The 18579-nt window shown below is 38.9% G+C and overlaps 1 protein-coding gene across 2 annotated transcripts in view; it reads left to right on the plus strand.

Annotated features, from left to right (window-relative positions):
* The window catches only part of SRGAP1 (SLIT-ROBO Rho GTPase activating protein 1), a 278005-nt gene that overhangs the window by 211098 nt on the left and 48328 nt on the right, over window positions 1–18579 (plus strand). The window contains exons 9-14 of one of the 2 annotated variants that reach the window (XM_068562033.1): window positions 1504–1701; window positions 2145–2229; window positions 9165–9192; window positions 13513–13546; window positions 16578–16638; window positions 16794–16871. In XM_068562033.1, coding sequence (XP_068418134.1) covers window positions 1504–1701; window positions 2145–2229; window positions 9165–9192; window positions 13513–13546; window positions 16578–16638; window positions 16794–16871 — 484 coding nt within the window. Of the gene's footprint in view, window positions 1–1503; window positions 1702–2144; window positions 2230–9164; window positions 9193–12901; window positions 13005–13512; window positions 13547–16577; window positions 16639–16793; window positions 16872–18579 lie in introns of both variants that reach the window. The other variant, XM_068562032.1, reaches the window with a different exon arrangement.

Below are 18579 nucleotides of genomic sequence, written 5' to 3' on the forward strand. Positions count from 1 at the left end.
GTAAAAAACCAGAGCTCAGAGTGGGAAAAGATATTTGCAACACATATAACTAACAAAAGACTCATATACGTATTACAAATCTGTAAAGAGAAAGGCTCATCACCCAATAGAAGATTGAGCAAGAGGTTTAACAGACTGTTTCCAAGAGAGAAAATCTAAATTGCCTTCAACATATGATAATGTGCTCAATCTCAACCATCAGAGAAATACATATTAAAACCACAATGAGATACAACTACACACCCAACACAGTGGTTTAAATTTTTAGGTGATTTTTTTTTTTTTTTTTTTCTCTTTTGGCCGTGCCACACGGCTTGCGGGATCTTAGTTCCCCGACCAGGGATCAAACCCCGGGCCCACGGCAATGAGAGCACGTAGTCCTAACCACTGGACCGCCAGGGAATTCCCAATGGTTTAAAAATTTAAAACTGACAATACCAATTGTTGTGGATGTGAAGTAATAGGAATTCTCCTGTGTTGGTGGGAATACAAATTAGAACGATAATTTTAGAAAACAGTCTGGAATACCCAATAAGCAGCAATTCAGCATATTGCTGAATTGGTCAGTTATTGGAGAAGGTATATTGGAGAAGGTCAGTTATCTGACATAGTTGGGGAGATGACCTGGATTATATGTTGTGTCAGGTATGTATTCCATGAAGAGTGTGAACTGTGAATTTGTGCTGGAAGAAGCAGAGAACACTGTATGTTTAGATTTGGCTTTATCTTATACTCAAGTATCTTATACTCAAGTATGTGTGGCCCAACAAAAATGTGTTCATAGCAGTATTATTCATAGTGGCCCAAAACCAGAAATAAGTCATCTATCAACAGTAAAAGGGATGAATTATGATGTATTCTTACAATGAACATTCAGTAGTGAAATACCGTACTCACAAGAAATGAATAAATCTTACTACATAAAGATGAGCAAAAGAAACAAAACAAAAATAATATATGCTGTAAGAATCCATTTATTTATATAAAGTATTTTAAGAGGGCAAAACTAATATATGAGGTTAGAAATCAGGATAGTAGCTACCTCTGGGGAGCAGAAAAGTGTGTGTGGTGACTGAGAGAAGCACAGGGTACTCATAATGTGCTATATTTCTTGATCTGAGTGGTAGTCACATGAGCGTGTTCAGTTGGTGATAATTCATAAAGCTGTACACTTATGGTTTGCACATTTTTCTGTATGTAATTTCACTTCAGTTTGAAAGGTCCTTTAAAACAGAAAATGTAATTGAGAGAGTACTCAGTGATACATGAGATTTACGGGAACTCAAATATAAAGTGATATCCTCCTTAGGATAATTTTGAAGAAAGCCTCTCCTTATATTGGTGACATGGGGTATTGTTTACCTGTCTCTCTCCCCTAATAGACTCTGAACTTTGGTGGGGGCAGGGCCTGTGCCCCCATCTCTACCTGACAGAGCAGTTTCTCACTGTTTGCGGGATTCACGAAATAAGGTACTAATTTGAGAAATGCGCTCCTGTTCCCAGGTTAAGAAAACGACTGAGGCCACCTTGCAGACGATACAAGATATGGTCACCATCGAAGACTACGATGTTTCTGAATGCTTCCAGCACAGTCGCTCCACAGAGTCTGTGAAGTCTACTGTCTCTGAAACCTACCTGAGTAAGCCCAGTATCGCCAAGAGAAGAGCCAACCAGCAGGAGACCGAGCAGTTCTACTTCATGGTATGCCTGCTGCTTCCCCAGCCCCTCTTGGGGCTCAGATCTGGGGGCCCCAAGCACTGTTTCTGGAGTTGCATCAGAATCACCTGGGGTTCTTTACTAAGATCAGAGTTTCCAATTCAGTAGGTCTGGGATACAGTTTAGGAGGTAGTACTGATATGTGGACAAATTTAAAGAGGACTGCTCTGAAACAGAACTTTTAGATTATTTAATGAACATACGTGTCACCAGGAGAGCTTGTTAAAATGCAGGTTCTGATTCCAGTAGGTCTGGGGAGGGAGGCACCTGAGAGTCCACGTCTCTAATAGGCTGATGCCACAACACTTTGCTTAGCAAGGTTCTCTGATCTAAAAGACAAAAGTGGCGGGATTTTAGATACCCTATGGGAAGTTCCTGGACACTGAATAATTTTTTAAAAAGTTAAAAACATATCTTTGCTTTTGCAGAAACTCAGAGAATACTTGGAGGGTAGTAATCTCATCACAAAACTTCAAGCCAAGCATGACTTGTTGCAGAGAACCCTTGGAGAAGGTCAGTTACCTGACATAGTTGGGGAGATGACCTGGATTATATGTTGTGTCATGTATGTATTCCATGAAGAGTATGAACTGTGAATTTGTGCTGGAAGAAGCAGAGAACACTGTATGTTTAGATTTGGCTTTATCTGTGTAAGAATCAAGTTCTCCCTGGAACTGTTTTCTTTATGAGCTTGATGCTAACCAGAACAGGGAAATCTAGCCAACACAGAGCTCCAGAGGAAGGGTCTTCAGAGCACAGTGGGAAGAGAGAAGTCAGAAGGAGCCGCACCTGTTCCCACTTGCTGACCCCACGCACCCCCAGTCACTTCTTCCTTTCCTTCTTGGACTTCCCCACCCTTCCAGCCCCACCCCTTTTGTTTAAATGGACTAGTATTTGTTGTCCCATCTAATACCTTTTTGGACTCTAGAAACCAGCTAAACCGGTTTGGATGATTTTTTTTTTCTTTCAGTAGGCATTGGTTTTAGTTGAGAAGCAAACGAATTCTATTAAGCATATTGCTGTATCTAATGGTACCAAAAATAACAGTAGCTACCACTAACACAAGGCTCTCTCTGTGCCAGGCATTGTTCTGAGCTGTATATATAACTGGGCACTATTAATTTCCCCATTTTTACAGATGGGAAAACTGAGGAGGAAAAAAAGGATTAAAGTAAAGGGTACAGTGTAGATGTTATTGCTTCCCTTTTCATCTTCATGAGATTTAAAAGGGAAGAAAAAACACAAATGAAGTTCCTGTCATAAGTACCTCATAATCTGTAATACATTTAGTTATCTTTTATTCACACTAGATCTTGCTGGAAGTTATAAAAAAATGAAAGAGAATACAGATGGGAGAGGGAAATCAGGGGACTGAGTTGTGTAAATAACTTGGGCCAAAAAGAGTTTGCTCCCTTGACCTAAACTCTTACCTCCTACCATTTTAGAACCTTCCTTAGCCATAAAGCAGGGTTTCCATCACCTTATCTCCTGGTTTCCTCCAAGGGACCATTATCCTCTGGGAATGTCCACATGGAGAAAGATCATCATAACCTGAAACTCTGTGTATTGCAGTTAGGATGCCAGACTCTAAGATAAAAGGCCAATTTCACTTAGAAAAAAAACAAATTACATTTAAAGTGCTAAGAACTGTCTTAAAAAATAAAATAACCAAATACAATATGTGAACCTTCATTAGACTGTGAATCAAAACACAAAAGTTACAAAAGGCGTTTTAGGGACAACTGGGGAAATTTAAATATAAACTGTATATTATATGCTATTATTTAGTGAATTTTTAATTTTCCTAGATATGATAATGGTATTATGGTTATGAAGGAGAACATTCTTATTCTTAAGGAATGCTTGCTGAGTGTCATAATGTCTGCAGCTTACTTTCAAATGGTTCAGGAGAAAAGATATATATAAGAGAGGGAGGGGCTTCCCTGGTGGCGCACTGGTTGATAGTCTGCCTGCCAATGCAGGGGACACGGGTTCGAGCCCTGGTCTGGGAAGATCCCACATGCCGCGGAGCAACTGGGCCCGTGAGCCACAACTACTGAGCCTGCGCGTCTGGAGCCTGTGCTCCGCAACAAGAGAGGCCGCGATAGTGAGAGGCCCGCGCACCGCGATGAAGAGTGGCCCCCGCTTGCCACAGCTAGAGAAAGCCCTCGCACAGAAACGAAGACCCGACACAGCCATAAATAAATAAATTAAAAAAAAAAAAAAAAAAAGAGAGGGAGAGAGAAGGAAATAAAGCCATTATGGCAGAATGTTAACAGTTGGGAAATCTAAGTGAAGGGCGTAGGAATGTTCCCTGTACTAGTCTTTCAATTCTTCTGTAACAGAAGTTTGAACCTTAAAAAAAAAAAAAAGCCCTTTTTTTTTTCTTTGAATAGTTGTCTTACATTAGCAATTATGTCCTCTTTTTTCTTTGTTCTCCTCATGATATCATGTAAAGTCTTTTTTTCTTTTTTCCACTTTTCACAAATGCCTGATATTGCAGTGATGCCCCAAGGTTTGTTGCCAGTCCCAAAGCATAAATAATCTTCAGTGCAGATGAGTACTTAACAGGCACAAAGTCCTTCCCTACAGGACTGGAGACACCATTTAAGAAATTGTGAGTTGGAGGAAATTAAGTAGTGGGTGAATTCATTCTTGGCACTGCATGTAGACACGTGTTAATACTCTTGGGATCACATTCTGAAACTTTTATGGTACTCATTTCTGTGTAGATTCCCTTATGTCTCCTGGAGAGAAAGCCCCACCGGTTGATATTATTTTACATGCCATTTTGGCTAGGGCTCTATTTCAGCCAGTTTGCTGAATCCATACGCCAGATTCTGTCTTCAGCTGCTGAACTGTGTAAAGCTGTATCGTACTTTGTGAGCTCCATGCCAGGATGTCTTCATCTTGTAATTACTTTCAATGGTTTCCGGTGTCCTAGCGACACCAGCTTGTTCACGTGTACCAGGCGTTCGCTGGACTGGATTTATTCTGCGCAAGAAACTGGATGGTTCTCACCCAGTGCCGGCAGACCCACTGGCTGCAGACCTCTCTGCTCCCCAGCCCTGCCCCCCGTGCAGGCTTGGCAGCACACAGTTGTGCTGCATGGGCTTGATGCTGGCGGCTTTGCCCAGAGACAAGCGGAGCATGGGGGCCGTGCCCCACCTTTTAGCTCGGCCATTGTGAGCCCTTTGGCTTTCCATGCAAGCCCTGTTCACATTAATAGGCTTACACCAAAGGAGACCAGGCAAGTTAATGGTGCCTGTTCCACAGTGAGATTATCCAATGGTGAGCCCTTAAGAAGGGATCCAACTCTGGATTTGGCCAACTAAGGTTAGTAGCACAGGATTAAACAACGTGTTTGGGGACAGTCCTGAATTTTTATGTAGAAATCACATCTCTGAGTTATACTAGGCTCATTGCTACAAAAACTGCCTTCATAGTAAAAGAAATAGAGCCTAACTCAGGGATTTAGCAGTTGATCGTACACAGCTGAAACTGTAACTACAGACATGTGTTTGGCTTGTCTTGCTGCTCAGTTTTGGCAGGCTACCAGTGGCCCAGTAAGTCCTTTGATTTACAGCATTGCAAAGCAACTAGATGGGGCTCTTAAAGTGGCACTGTCAAAATTCAGAATTCCAAATCTTTGAAAACAACTGAAATAGAAAGAAACACATAATGAGTTAAGACCAAAATCGTCATCATCATCATCTTCATCCTTCAGCAGCACCGTTATATCATTTTGTGATGTCTTTGTTTTTAAATTGGAGATGTTCAGTCGAACACGGTAAATGAGCTATATGTCTATAAAACTGAGGCACTGAAATTCTTTTTCTTTTCTATTTTAGTAATGAGCCTTGGTGTTCACATTGGCTTCTTTGAGTGCAGCATTTGGAGTTAAGGGGGTATAAATATCAGTGTAATTTTTGCTGAACATAGAAAATCTAACACTGGAAGTTGAGTTCCATGTTATATTGTTTCTAGACCCAGGCATAAGGTTTCTGACAAAGGAATTGAATAGATGATCCTCACTTAATCCTTTGTCTGTCTTTGAGTAAGAGTACAAATATACTTTCAAAAGAGAAGCTGATTGTGAATAATTATGTTTTTTGGAAAAGCACTGCAGCTAGTTGGTATTTTTAAGGAAGAAAAAGGGCTGGAAAGTAACACCAGGAGTCCATATCAATCATTCGTTAGGGACAAAATCTAGGGTGCTTCATTCAGTTTGAGCTGTGCACATTTTAAATATTTTATCTAGTTTGGGGACTCAAATTGCAACCAAATTATATTTCGGTTTTTCCTTTTACTCTGTGGACATAAAACACATTTGGGCATGAAAAATAATTCTCTTCCTAATTCTCAAGTAAAATTTTAAAAGTAGTCAAAGTAGGTGCTTGTACCAAGAACAAGATAATTTGGGGTCATGAGTCATTCTTTTCCTCCAAATGGCTTGCATTGGGGTGGGAGGAGGAGTTCTCTGTTGTTCTTAATAATTAAGTAGCCTTCCAAAGAAAGTGATTGAAATTTAATCCTCAAACCACTGGAAGCCTTCACATTTCTCTGGGAAACAGATTCTTCTAAGCTTGCGTGTTATTGATCTATTAATGATGATACCGATTGAAAAATAAAACCTCATTCATCAGTTAAGACACACTCAGTACTATTAGCAGGAAAAAACAACGGATGTGGTGGTGGCAGTTATACTATGAATGATGGTTCTTGCAAAGCTTGCTCTTGACTCATTAATCAAAATGTATCTTTTATAGGTTTTTAATTTTTTATCAAATACTACTAACCATGGATGGATGGAGCAAATGATTTTAAGCCATTTTCTATATGATCTTTTTCTAACTCTAGTGAATATTCAGTTGGGATTTTTAACAAAATAGCAAAATTTAAACATTATAAAGCATTTCATTTCTAAGGAATTATCATTAACATTGAATTATTATTAACATTAATAATAGTAATTAATAATTAATTAATAATTAATAATAATGATATTGTCATTATTATTATCATCATATATATTGTAATTATTATTATAACATTATTATTATCATTAACATTGAATTATCATTGAATCACTTGAATGTTATTAGCGTCTGTGATTCTCTTTAATTTGATAGATATTAGATTTATTTAATAATTTATTTAATTTATTAAATCTTCAGTAGTTTGTATTTGGCTTTAGCCATATGAGGTGGACAGATATGTAAGGCATAGTCTCTACCTGTCTTCTAGGATCTAGTATTTGCTGGGGAAAACAAAAGACTTACATTTTACAGTGTAGTGGATTGGCCAAAAAGTTCGTTCGGTTAGTGAATACATTGTGCAATAAAATTCTTGGCAAAAATGAAAAATGTCTTTTATTTTTACTTAAAACAGAACGAACTTTTTGGCCCGCCCAATATTACTTGGGAGCTCAGATCTAGAATTAAAACAAACCTGGGCCTTAGTGCCAGACCCACCACATACTGACCATGTGACCTTGGGCAAGTCACTTGCCCTCTGTATGCTCAGTCTCTTCTGTAAAATAAAAATAGTAATAGTACCTACTTCATAAAGTTGTGAAAATTGTGAGTTACTATAGAGAAAGTGCTTAGAACAGTGTCTAATAAATGTTAGACATCATTGCTGTTTTTATTGTTGTTACTGATACATATACAGTTTATGTCATACTTTTATGTTGTAATAAAGTATGCAGCATGGCAGAATACAATACAGCACAAGCCAGCTATTTTCTCTGCCTTCCATCCTTTGTTCATTCTACTGACTCACCCTGGGTGATCTCAGCTAGCTCCCATGGCCCCAGCACAACCTAAAGGGTGGCAACTCTTTAAATCTTAACCTCCAGCCCTGTCTTCTCCTTGTGCTTTAACCCTGTATAGCCAGCTTCCTGCTGAAGGCTATCCCGTAAGACATCACACTCAGCTCACCGTCTGCTCTCTCCGCTTTCTGATAGACGTCTCCCACTTAGAAATAGCTATAAATTCTTCTGGAGTTCTGTGTCCACCGTCTCTTTTTTCTTGTTCCCCAAAATAGCAGAAGGCCAGCAGAAGGAAGGGACTTCCAGTTAAATGATAGGTAGAACTGGGTAGTGGAGGAAAAATCAGATTTTTCTCCTTTCCCCCCACCCCAACCCCAAGTCATGGCCAAGGACAGATTCTACCAAGACTTAACAGTAGCCTGGATCTGTTTGAGAAAGGTATTCTCTGATATGAACTGGTGCCCCTTGTTTAGTAAATAGGTATTAGCCAAATACTTTATGTCACTTGTTATTCAAAAGCAGATGATAGAGTAAAAGACTCGTTGCAGCCTGGCAGTGTTCATTCACCATTCCCAACTAGGCAGCTCTCTCTATGGATTGTTATATTGGCCTTGCCCTGCAAGCCTGAATCACTGCATTGTGATACGATGGGCTGGTCTCACCTGTTTGTGCTGCAACATGACCCTTCTCTGCCAGCTGTATTTTCAGGCTGTTTCAGGACCGTATCATCATTTTGCAAACAAACCAGTTGAATGGTTTAACTCTCCCACACCCCTTCCCACTGCTCCACCCTAAATATAAGAGAGAACAGACAGCAACCCATAGACATATTCAAACTTGAAATTACCTCAGTTTGTAGGAGCACCACAAAAATACAGAGCTGTTATTTAAAACAAATCAAGAAGCCCGAATGTATAAGAACCTCATGTTTTAAGTGACAGAAAATTCTGTGAAAGGCTTTTAGCTTACAAGTTGGTGGAATGTAGCATAATTTAATGTCCTTGTACTTTAATATCTGCAAATGTCATTTCCGACTATAAAGTGCAACTTCTCTCCCTGATTTCATATTATAGAATAAACACCAATTTAATCTAAAGGAAATTGAGTTCTCCTAACCCTATGTGACCCCCTGCTGCTCTCTCACAAGTATCAATCAAGACGGGGAATAACTAACATTCAAATCTTGGATGTGTTTTATTTGTATTTCATCTTTGAACTTACAGTTAAGATCAAGCAGGAGCTTCCCTGGTGGTCCAGTGGTTAAGACTCTGAGCTTCCACTGCAGGGGGCTCAGGTTCAATCCCTGGTCAGGGAACTAAGATCCCACATACCACATGGCGCAGCCAAATAACTAAAAAAAAAAAAAAAAGATCATACAGCTATTTCTTGATTTAAAAAATAATAATAAAAAATAAAACTCGCTGCCTCAAATTGCCAAGTGAAATATGTTTCTGTAATCCATAGAATTTATTAAATTTTATGTATAGGTTTTATGAAATATTTACTTTGAATTTTTTGTCTATCTTTATATACTGTCTTCATGCTCTCTACCATAAAATGTGTAAGTTATTATAAACTCAGCATCATAAATCAAGGGACAGATGATACAAAAGATTGCCCAGTGCATTGCATGGATGCCATTCAGTTGACTTATTTTAATTTTTTTTTTCTGCAGGTCATAGAGCTGAATATATGACTACAAGGTAGGAAAATATTTTATCATAACTCATTGCATCTCACTCTCTTCTCTCTTTTAACAAACAACCATTTAAATGCTGCAAGAATGAAGATATTTTGTTAATGAACATGGAAGATAGTTTGGGCTTGACAAAACAGTAACATGAAGTGTTTGGGGTTCTCACAAAACCAGATTTGCTCTGGAAGATCTGAGGGTTTCCCAGTGGAATTGTAAAGCTCTTTAATGAGCAGCCTCAGTTAAAAAAAAAAAAAGACATAAATTGAATGGGTTTGATTTATCTAATCCAAAACACTTTAAGTTTCTAGAAAGAGTCTGATAAGATTTTTGATTTGATAATTTAATTAACAAGCAATATTATGCATATATCTACTGTGTTAGTTACTTCTTGCTCCTGTATGGCGTATAAAAACTAGAGCTATGTTGAATACTCTTAGGATTTTAGCTCTGCCCCTGTTTGGTTTACTTTAAAAATTTAACTTTTAATGCCTAGGATCATATTGCACTTTCTTTCTTTTTTTTCTTCCTTTTTCTCCCCTTTTTTAAAATTCTTAGAAGGATTTTGGTGCTACTGCTGAGAAGGAAAAGCCTTTTTGGAAGCAGGTTCTGATTTGGGTTGGGGAAAGTTTGTGGCAACTTTTATTTTTCTCTGTCAACATTTGTACAACAGCCAGAAAGTATTCTAATTGACATAACAAGACTTCACACTTTTAAAGTTGAGTTCTCTTTGAGGTAGGAGGCATTTAGAACACTAGTGTGTCTGTTGCAGTAATTGACAAGTTGATTTTAAGGTTCTGGGGTGTTCCTGCTAGGCAGTTTATTCAAAAGGAAACCCCTCTTACTTCTCGGTGAACCAACTAGAAAGATACAGCTACTGACTTGTCTAAACTTTATGAAAATACTGAGGTTTTTCTTCCCTATGTCAGTGACAAAGAGGCATATTACTCCTGCATAGTAATATGTGGCTTTTTTCACATATAGCGTCCCTTTGCACTATCAACTATTTTACCTGTTTCTAAATTATAATTAACGTAAGGCACTTTTTTAAAAGATTTTTTTAAAGGAAGGAGTGCAAATATATGTTTGCAATGAGAGCTGTACTTGCCCAACAGACTTGATATTCACATCATCCTGACTGGTACTTCCTCTCATCCACATGGGCATTCTACCTAGAAAGCCAGATTATCTGGAAGTTGTGTGGCAGGCACACAACCAGAAGGAGTCATACAATTCGAATGTTGAATGAATGTAGAATCTGTTCACCTGATGTGTACGTGGTAGAGCCAGATCCATCAGTGCACCAGTCTGCCTGCCGAGCCAACTCTGCCATGGAAAGTACCTTGATGAGCACTCAGGCAGTTTATTTTAACCTCACATCCCTCTCACAGCTTTAGTATCTTCATATTTGTCTCATACTTTTGATGTGTCAAGAGAGGCAATTTTCAGGCTTTTGGGAGAAGACTCAAAAGACATCTCTCCATTAGCCCCAGCCAGGAGTTTCTCTGCATCTCTCAGTGATGCAGCAATAATTATCCAGTGCCACTGGGGACTTTGGCTCTAGCTACAACATTTGCTTGTCCCCGCTAATCAGTAACCAAACAAAATGAGCCTGTGTTCCTATTCCCTTAGCTTCATCAACTGCTCCAGATAGCATTAAATGTGAAGTTCTTTGGACCTTGTTGTAATAACCACATTTTCTAGTTTCTATATTTGATGCTTTTGATATCTTGGGGCCTTCCTGACCCTGCAGGGACTCCCCCTCTGAGAGTCAGTCAGTTCCTAGAGATAGTAAAGGACTTGCTTACAAGTGTGCCTTTTGTGTACAAAGCAACCAGTCCAGAGCCCAGAGTCTCAGCCACCTCCGTTATCAAGTCTTCGCCGCCTCAGGGCCACTGTTCCTCTTCCCCCAGTCACCCAAAGGCCAGGTACCAGACAAATAGGGACAGCTCCCGGCCCCCAGGGCCCACCAAAATTATTCAAGGACCAGCCAATCCTAAACCTGTTTACCTTGCCTTGCCTGTTCCTTCCCACAGGAACCTGGAACCGCAACAAAGGCTCACATTTTCCCTCATTCTTCCTTCCTCCTGAGCGACCTTGGTGCTTCTGCGTGTGCCCCCCTCCCCCATGTAGTAGCATGCCCCCAACTCTTGGGAACTATGAGTAACAAACAGTCTTCCCAATGACAGTTGTCTTCTGATCTGTTGCCTCACCATACCTGAGTAAAAATAAAGTCTATATTTTAAAAAACTTCTAAAATAATGAAAAGAGTGGATGAAATCAAGCACATATGGTTAAATTCCTTGGTGGGCAGTTGTTTTGTTTGTTTATACCTACCAGATCCTTTCCTCTGTGAATGGCACAGAATTCAGTGTATAAACAAGATTTCAGAAATTTCAGCAGTGGCAGATGATGACTTGCTGCTTGGTGAAATTTTCCATGTTTGCTTCTAGACACTTGCAAGGGCTCCTTTTAACCTCTCAAGCACCATGGAGCTTCAGGTGTTGCTTGCTGTATACCCCATTAGTCATAGGAGCCCAGCTGTTGGGAGAGCCTTAGAATTTGGCTATGGAAGGCGGTATCAGCAAGTTTGTTCCCCTACCTCTCTTGATTGCTATGATAATACCTTAGGAAGCTAGCCAGGCTTCTACATAAACTCTTGGGCTTTTGTTTCTAAACTGGTCTTTCAGAAATTTAATGAACTGAAAAGGCAATTCTTCCTAGAGAGTTTGCAGCTTAATAAAGGGCTTTACCTGATTTCCAAGTGTGGTGTACATCCTTAAACCAGCCTTCCAATTAAGAAGGAGTTTAGACTGGAATGTCCAGAGAGAAGTTTTGGGATTCTTCTTCCATGTATTCCTTGCAGCACAGTTGTTGAAGTTGAGTCACGTAATCCTGGCCCTCTTTGCCGTAAAGGGAGAGGGCAGAAGAGGTTCCCTCTCTCCAGTTACAGAGCAAGATGATGCAGGGTTTCTAAATATGGTACGTGGTACCCTGGATGTGCATATGCCAGAGAGACTGACTTAGCCATCAAAGCAAGCAGACTGGAGATGGAGAGAGTCCAGAAAAGAATAAACGGGTGCATCTTAATGCTCTACAAATAGGTGATGAGCTAGTATGTTTTAAAGAAATAACAATTCATGTGAGCTGGGACCCACTGCCCCCCAGAAATAGCACTGAAACAAAACTCTGTTTTTCACTTGTGACCCATTAATAGCTACTTTTGCATAAAATAAAATCCCATTAATTACCTGAGGGATATCGAACAGATGTCATGTTATTTGCATTGAAGAATTATGTTGTAATTAAAAATATTATATTTAATTTCTCTGTTGGGATCTATCAGAGTCCTAATTTTTATGACTTGTTGTGTCTTCTGTGTGACATGTAAGCCGAATAACACAAACCTCGGTTTGTAACTCTTAGCCAGATAGCTCGCAGTTCATCCATTTGTTGATGATGACCGCTTTAAAACAAACTCGCAAACAAATGTCAACTACAACATACAAGAAAAGAATAGTCTGATTGAATAGCTGGTATGGGTTTTGATATATAAGTAAAAGTAAATAAATGGGAAAGGGGAGGACTGTTTTCCTCTGTGGGTAGGGGTGGGGAAGGAACACAAGAATTCCTGTGGTGTGTAATTTTGATGTGACCTATGGGTGTTTCATTTATTGTTTGATTTCTGCCATGCTCAGTAATTATATTCCCTCTCTTAGGCCTCCAAATGTTCCCCCTAAGCCCCAGAAACACAGGAAGTCCAGACCCCGCTCACAGTATAATGCTAAGTTGTTTAATGGGGATTTGGAAACATTCATCAAGGTACTGGCACCAGCCATCTGGGTGGCTGATCTCCACGCTTCTTACTATAATGGTCTCAGCCTCTCATAAAAGGAGGCAGGTCATTATGTCCAAGTCTGTCCTGGGGCTCTTTGCTTTCCCAGAAAATCAATATAATATTTCCTGAAGTCAGAGAGGAAAGAATATTTGGTTTGAGTGCCTTCAGAAGAGGGAATAAATGTGGGTATTATTATACTGGCAAAAGAGAAAGCCCTCTTTCTTTAAAAAAAAAAAAAAAAAAGCCATAATTTGTACAAAAAGGAAAAGAGCTACCTGATAAAATGTTTTGTTTCTACTCATGCAAATGAGATGGCACAAAATATATCTAAAGTCCATCGTTAAGCTAGCTCTGAAGCACAAAGAGTTCCGATTTCCCATGACTTGAGGAATTCATTATATTGGATAAATTGTAGGACCCTGTGGTCTGTATCTGGATCTCTGCTGTGTTTACTCTGTCTTTTTCATCCTGTATTTCTGATAATGCTTCTAGCCGAGGACGAAGGAATTCACACGCGAGACATCAGGTATAGTGCTCGAGGGAAGCGAGGGCACAGCCTCTTTCGCTCTTGATATCATTTTCAAATCACAGTCATGCTTGGCTTTAATTAGATTTTTTAAGGTCTTTAAAAGAAAAGTGTTTGCAGTTGGAAATTAGACAGGTTTATAAATAGCTTTACTTAGAAAAGAATCATAGAACTCAAACACTGATTTAAGAGGAGTGGTTCTCTAGTAAAACTGGATAAACTCTTAGGTTTTACATTATGTATTTGGCAAACATACTAAATTTGGGTCAGGGGCTTTTATTAAGGAGAGTCAATGTTAAATACCAAATGCACATTTAATACTGGATTTTGGACCCTTGTGTAAATTATACAAAAAAGAGAAGAACTTACTCTTTCATAGCTAACATTTCATGACATGGGATGCAGTGTTTCTGAAGACTAAATTTATACAGGAAACCACATCATTGATAACCTCCCTTAACAATATGTTACAGCTGTCTTGCTTTCTTTAAAGACAGATCTTTTATTGGCTATGTACACTAATCGTTAAAAAATGTATGTGTGTGTGTGCATGCATGTGGACAGAGAGACACAGGCATACATACAGAGATTAAAAGCATCTGGCAACCTTAAAACTGAGCCCTAACCCTGGAATTGAGTGAAAAGTCACTGGACAACCTACAGAACAATCACGAATCCATTGCCATTAGCCTTAAACCCAGAAGAGCCTTATTGGCTCTAATTTAATATAAAATTATTGTCAAATTTGATTATCTGGTTTCCCAGCCCAGGGCTCACAAGCAGGGGCAAACTAGATGGAGAGAAGGGAATGATAAAATGAGACCACTGGGCTGTGCTACTGATGGCCTGGCAGAGAAGGAGAATATAGAAAAGCTCAAAGAAGCAGATGTATGATTCCATTATATTTGATAGCACAGTACAAGAATGACTGCTTAAGGTCATAGGAAAGCACATATTATATTTTTAAAAGATTTTTCATTAAGAACAGTTAAACGAAACCAGATTTAGGCACGAAAGGAGGAGTAAACCACTGATCGTGGAAAATTCACTTATGTGAGCTCCTCTTTGTCCCAGATGGCATATTAAAGAATCTTTGGTCCTAGCAGTGAAACAGTGGATACAGAGATCCCTACACTTCTGAGAAGTGCTCAGTCAGTTGAGGTCCCCACAATATCACTGTGAGACAGCGAGAAAAACACCATTTTTCCTGTTTCCCATGGGGAAACTGAGACACAGAGGGATTTGTTTGAATGGTTGATGGAGCACAGCCCATTGCTTCCCTTCTTGTAAAATATTTTCTACCAAAGTATCTGGCATCCATGACATTAAGTTAAAACATGCACATTCATTACTTTTTGACTCCAAAATTCATGATATCCGAATGAAATAGTGATGATAGCTGAAAGATTAGCAGTTGCCTAAGCAAATGTGAAGACGAAAATATTTTTTAAATAATACACAAACCTAACACATTTTTATTTAGAACTTTCTTAATGCAAACATTTTCCTTTTAATAACCTTTTGTTCTTGGTTTTTCTTTTTGTTTTAATCCTAAGTTCAGCTGAGTTGCAAACTAATATTCTCCTTTTATCATTTACATTTAAATATTTGTTGCTCTTTTAGATTACAGTTTTATAGGAATTGTTCACATAAAAAAAGTTTGTATCCTAAAGAAAAATCTCCTCTCATATTTAGTAAGTTTTGATGTAGTTATATGGCTATTCTTGAGCCAGCTGGTCCACAATTAATAAAGTTTACATTCCCGAAACAAATTGACTAATTAGAGAAACTTAATGCAGGCTCCAGAAGTAATTGAACCGTTAACTGGTTTATACACTGATTAGATTGTCTTAAAACCGAAAATGAAGCCATTCCTCAAGAAGTATATTACCCATTCTAGGAATGGTAAAAAGTTGGATTGCTGGACTGCATTATTCCCACTCCTTGCCCTGTTGATTAATTGGAAAGGTTAGTGGATTCTGAATTGTTCTAATAGATTGAGACAACCAAATTCTTCTTGTGTTGCAGAATAAAATTCCTCATGAATTAGTGCCTGATTTCAGCTAATCATTTTGAACCTCCATGTTAACCTTAAAGCTCTAATTCCTGAAAGAGCAGAGCCTGAAAAGAACATGAAAAATAACTCTATATTCGGTAACCTTTTTTAACTACATGGAGTGCATGGCTTTGATACATATTTCACTGTGACCTAAGCAGCTCCTTCATTTCATTTGTCATCCTGTACATGTCTTAATACATTTCCGGAATTCACATTTGCTCAGTAGAGTGCACTGACTGTATTATGAGATGTGGAGAAAGAAGGCTAAGAGATGTTCCTTCTAAGAAAATGAGATCTAATGGGGTGTGCATTGGTGCCATTTTTTTCTCCATCCTTAAAACATGAAAAAATAACAGTGAAAAATCTCTAAGGATCAGTAAGTTCTGATGCTAACTAAATAAATACATGACACATTATGAGCAGCTCTCATATTATGCATCTGGAAACATGTAAGCCCTTTTATAACTGTCATCGTCTAGATGGTGGACTCCCAGGGATGCCACAGAGAAGATCCTGAGATGGCTGAATGGTTGTGTTTGGTGACTAGTACAGTCAGTCAGTCCTGAGATGCTATGCTTAAAATACACAGAGTTCTTTTCAGGTCCATTAGATTAATTACTTTTATAAATAACCTTTTAAAAAATGAGTGATTTATATATTCATTTCTATATGTAAGCCCACATACAGTAGAAAAGATGAATTAGCTTGACATCTTTAGGCACAGCAGAGTAAGTTGAAACATGATTGCCTTCAATGTATTTAATTTGGTTTGCCCCAGAACTGAAACATACCTTCGATTAAGTATAATTTTGTATTTGGCCCTTGTGGAATATTTTAGAGGGAGTGTGTTTGGCAATGATCATCTAAAAGAGTAAAAGTCAGTCTTTAACTAGGGTTAAACTATGAGCTTTATTATTATGTGTGATTTGTGCCTCTTCTTTGCGGTTAACTGGTTTCCATCTCTTTACCCAGGACTCAGGACAGATCATCCCCCTCATTGTGGAAAGCTGTATTCGGTTCATCAATCTCTATGGTAAGCCCTAAACTGCAATATTCTTATTTTAAACAATAATTACTAGGAGTATTTCAGTAAATATGTCTTTCCTTTTAATACTTAATTGTTGGGAAAAGGGGGACGTGGAGGACGTGTTGGGTTCTTTCATGCTCTTTCCCTTCTGTTCTCTTTAGGTCTTCAGCATCAGGGGATTTTCAGAGTGTCTGGTTCCCAGGTGGAAGTCAATGATATTAAAAATTCATTTGAGAGAGGTAATTGCATGTCTGCACCTATAAGCAAACCTTGTTAAAAAGTCATCATTTTCTGTAGAGTGAAGTGGCATACTTATTCTGTATATCTTCAAAACCTTTCTCTGCATTTATTTCGTTGTGGATGTTGAGTTAAGAATCTATTTAGAATAGCTAAGAAATGAAGCCAAAATCATAAGACTTTGTTATCAAGTCTAGAAAAGCCTATGAGTTTTGTATCCTGGTTTAGGACTGGCATTGATAATCCTCAGCACTTTGTCAAAGGTGGCTCATGAAAGATTCTAGACTTTGTTATCAAGTCTAGAAAAGCCTATGAGTTTTGTATCCTGGTTTAGGACTGGCATTGATAATCCTCAGCACTTTGTCAAAGGTGGCTCATGAAAGATTCTAGAAGAGTGGCAAGAACAGCCCTGGGCCTGCATAGCAGCTGTTTGAGGTGACTCATCCCAGCTTCATGTCTATTTCCTTTGTCAGGAACTCTCCTTGCTCTTACTACCATCGCCAGACTCCTTCCCTGTGACCTTAGTTGGAGCCTTACTCTTATTCCCAATTGGCTAAATAAGTCCTCCTAAACATTATGATTAGCAAAACCGTACACTTTAGCATCAAGCGAACCTAGAGTCAAATCACACTCTTGCATTTACTAATCATGTGATTTGGGTCAAGTGACTCATCCCTTATTTTGGCCTCGGTTTCCTCATCTGCAGAATCCCAGGACTGGTGTGAGAATTGGGTATAATCCATGAAAGTGCCTAACTCTTCAGTAGTGGCTCTTAGCTAGTAATGCTCTCCAGTTATAATGATTTGTATTGTGTCTGCTTCTGGATACATCTGCACCTTCCTGCCTCTGCTTGGAAGTCAAGCCAAGGATGCAGAGGGAGGGGCATCAAGGCTTGGAGACAAGGCAACCCCTCTTGGTCCCATTTGCCCTAACCCAGACTTGACACAGAGCCAGGTTTGAAACCTTGGGTAAAGAGGTGAACTTGGAGCCAGATTGTTTTTCCTCTTCCAAATCCTCTTACAGTGCGTAGAGCCGAGCGGCCTCCCCTCTCAAGAGCTAAGTGTCCAAGTCTCTTACATGGACCATATTCAAGATAAATTGAAATGCAGTAAAGCCTCAGGTTCCTGTGCCAGCCACTGCAAGCAAAAATGCTTTATTATTTTTCCTTGAACATTCCCCTGGTATGTTGTTTGTTTGTGATCCCTTTGGGTAAGACTTTCTCACAGTGGGCAAAAAAATAAATATTTTGGTGAATTCGCATTCAATGATTTCCTGCCCTTGAAGCAGAGAAAAAGGAACCACAGGTCCCTGAAAATAAGCTGCCCCAAGAGGCAAAAAAAAAAAAGTTAAAATTCAATGTACAGTTTTTGTGAACTTTAGAAGAGCAGACCTGTGAATAAAAAAACGGAGTTTGATTTAAGGCTGCACATTATGTTGAACTTCTTAAGGATTTTATTTCAGTTTGATTCTCAGGGAGGTGGACAAGCCAGGTCAGTTACCTGATCATTTTAAAGTGCTTAGCATAAAGAATAATATAATTTCATGTTTGTGATATATTTTTAAATTTTCCACTTTTTATGCAAATTCCTTGGTACTGAAGGTACATTTTCAAATTCCTCTGTCTGATTTCAAAATCTCCCACTGCTGAAAGCAGCTTTCAAGTCTGTTGTGAACACCACCATGCCACTTTGAGAAATATTTATTTAATTG

This window comes from Eschrichtius robustus, chromosome 13 (assembly GCF_028021215.1).
Source record: "Eschrichtius robustus isolate mEscRob2 chromosome 13, mEscRob2.pri, whole genome shotgun sequence".
NCBI classification, from domain to species: Eukaryota; Metazoa; Chordata; class Mammalia; order Artiodactyla; family Eschrichtiidae; genus Eschrichtius; species Eschrichtius robustus.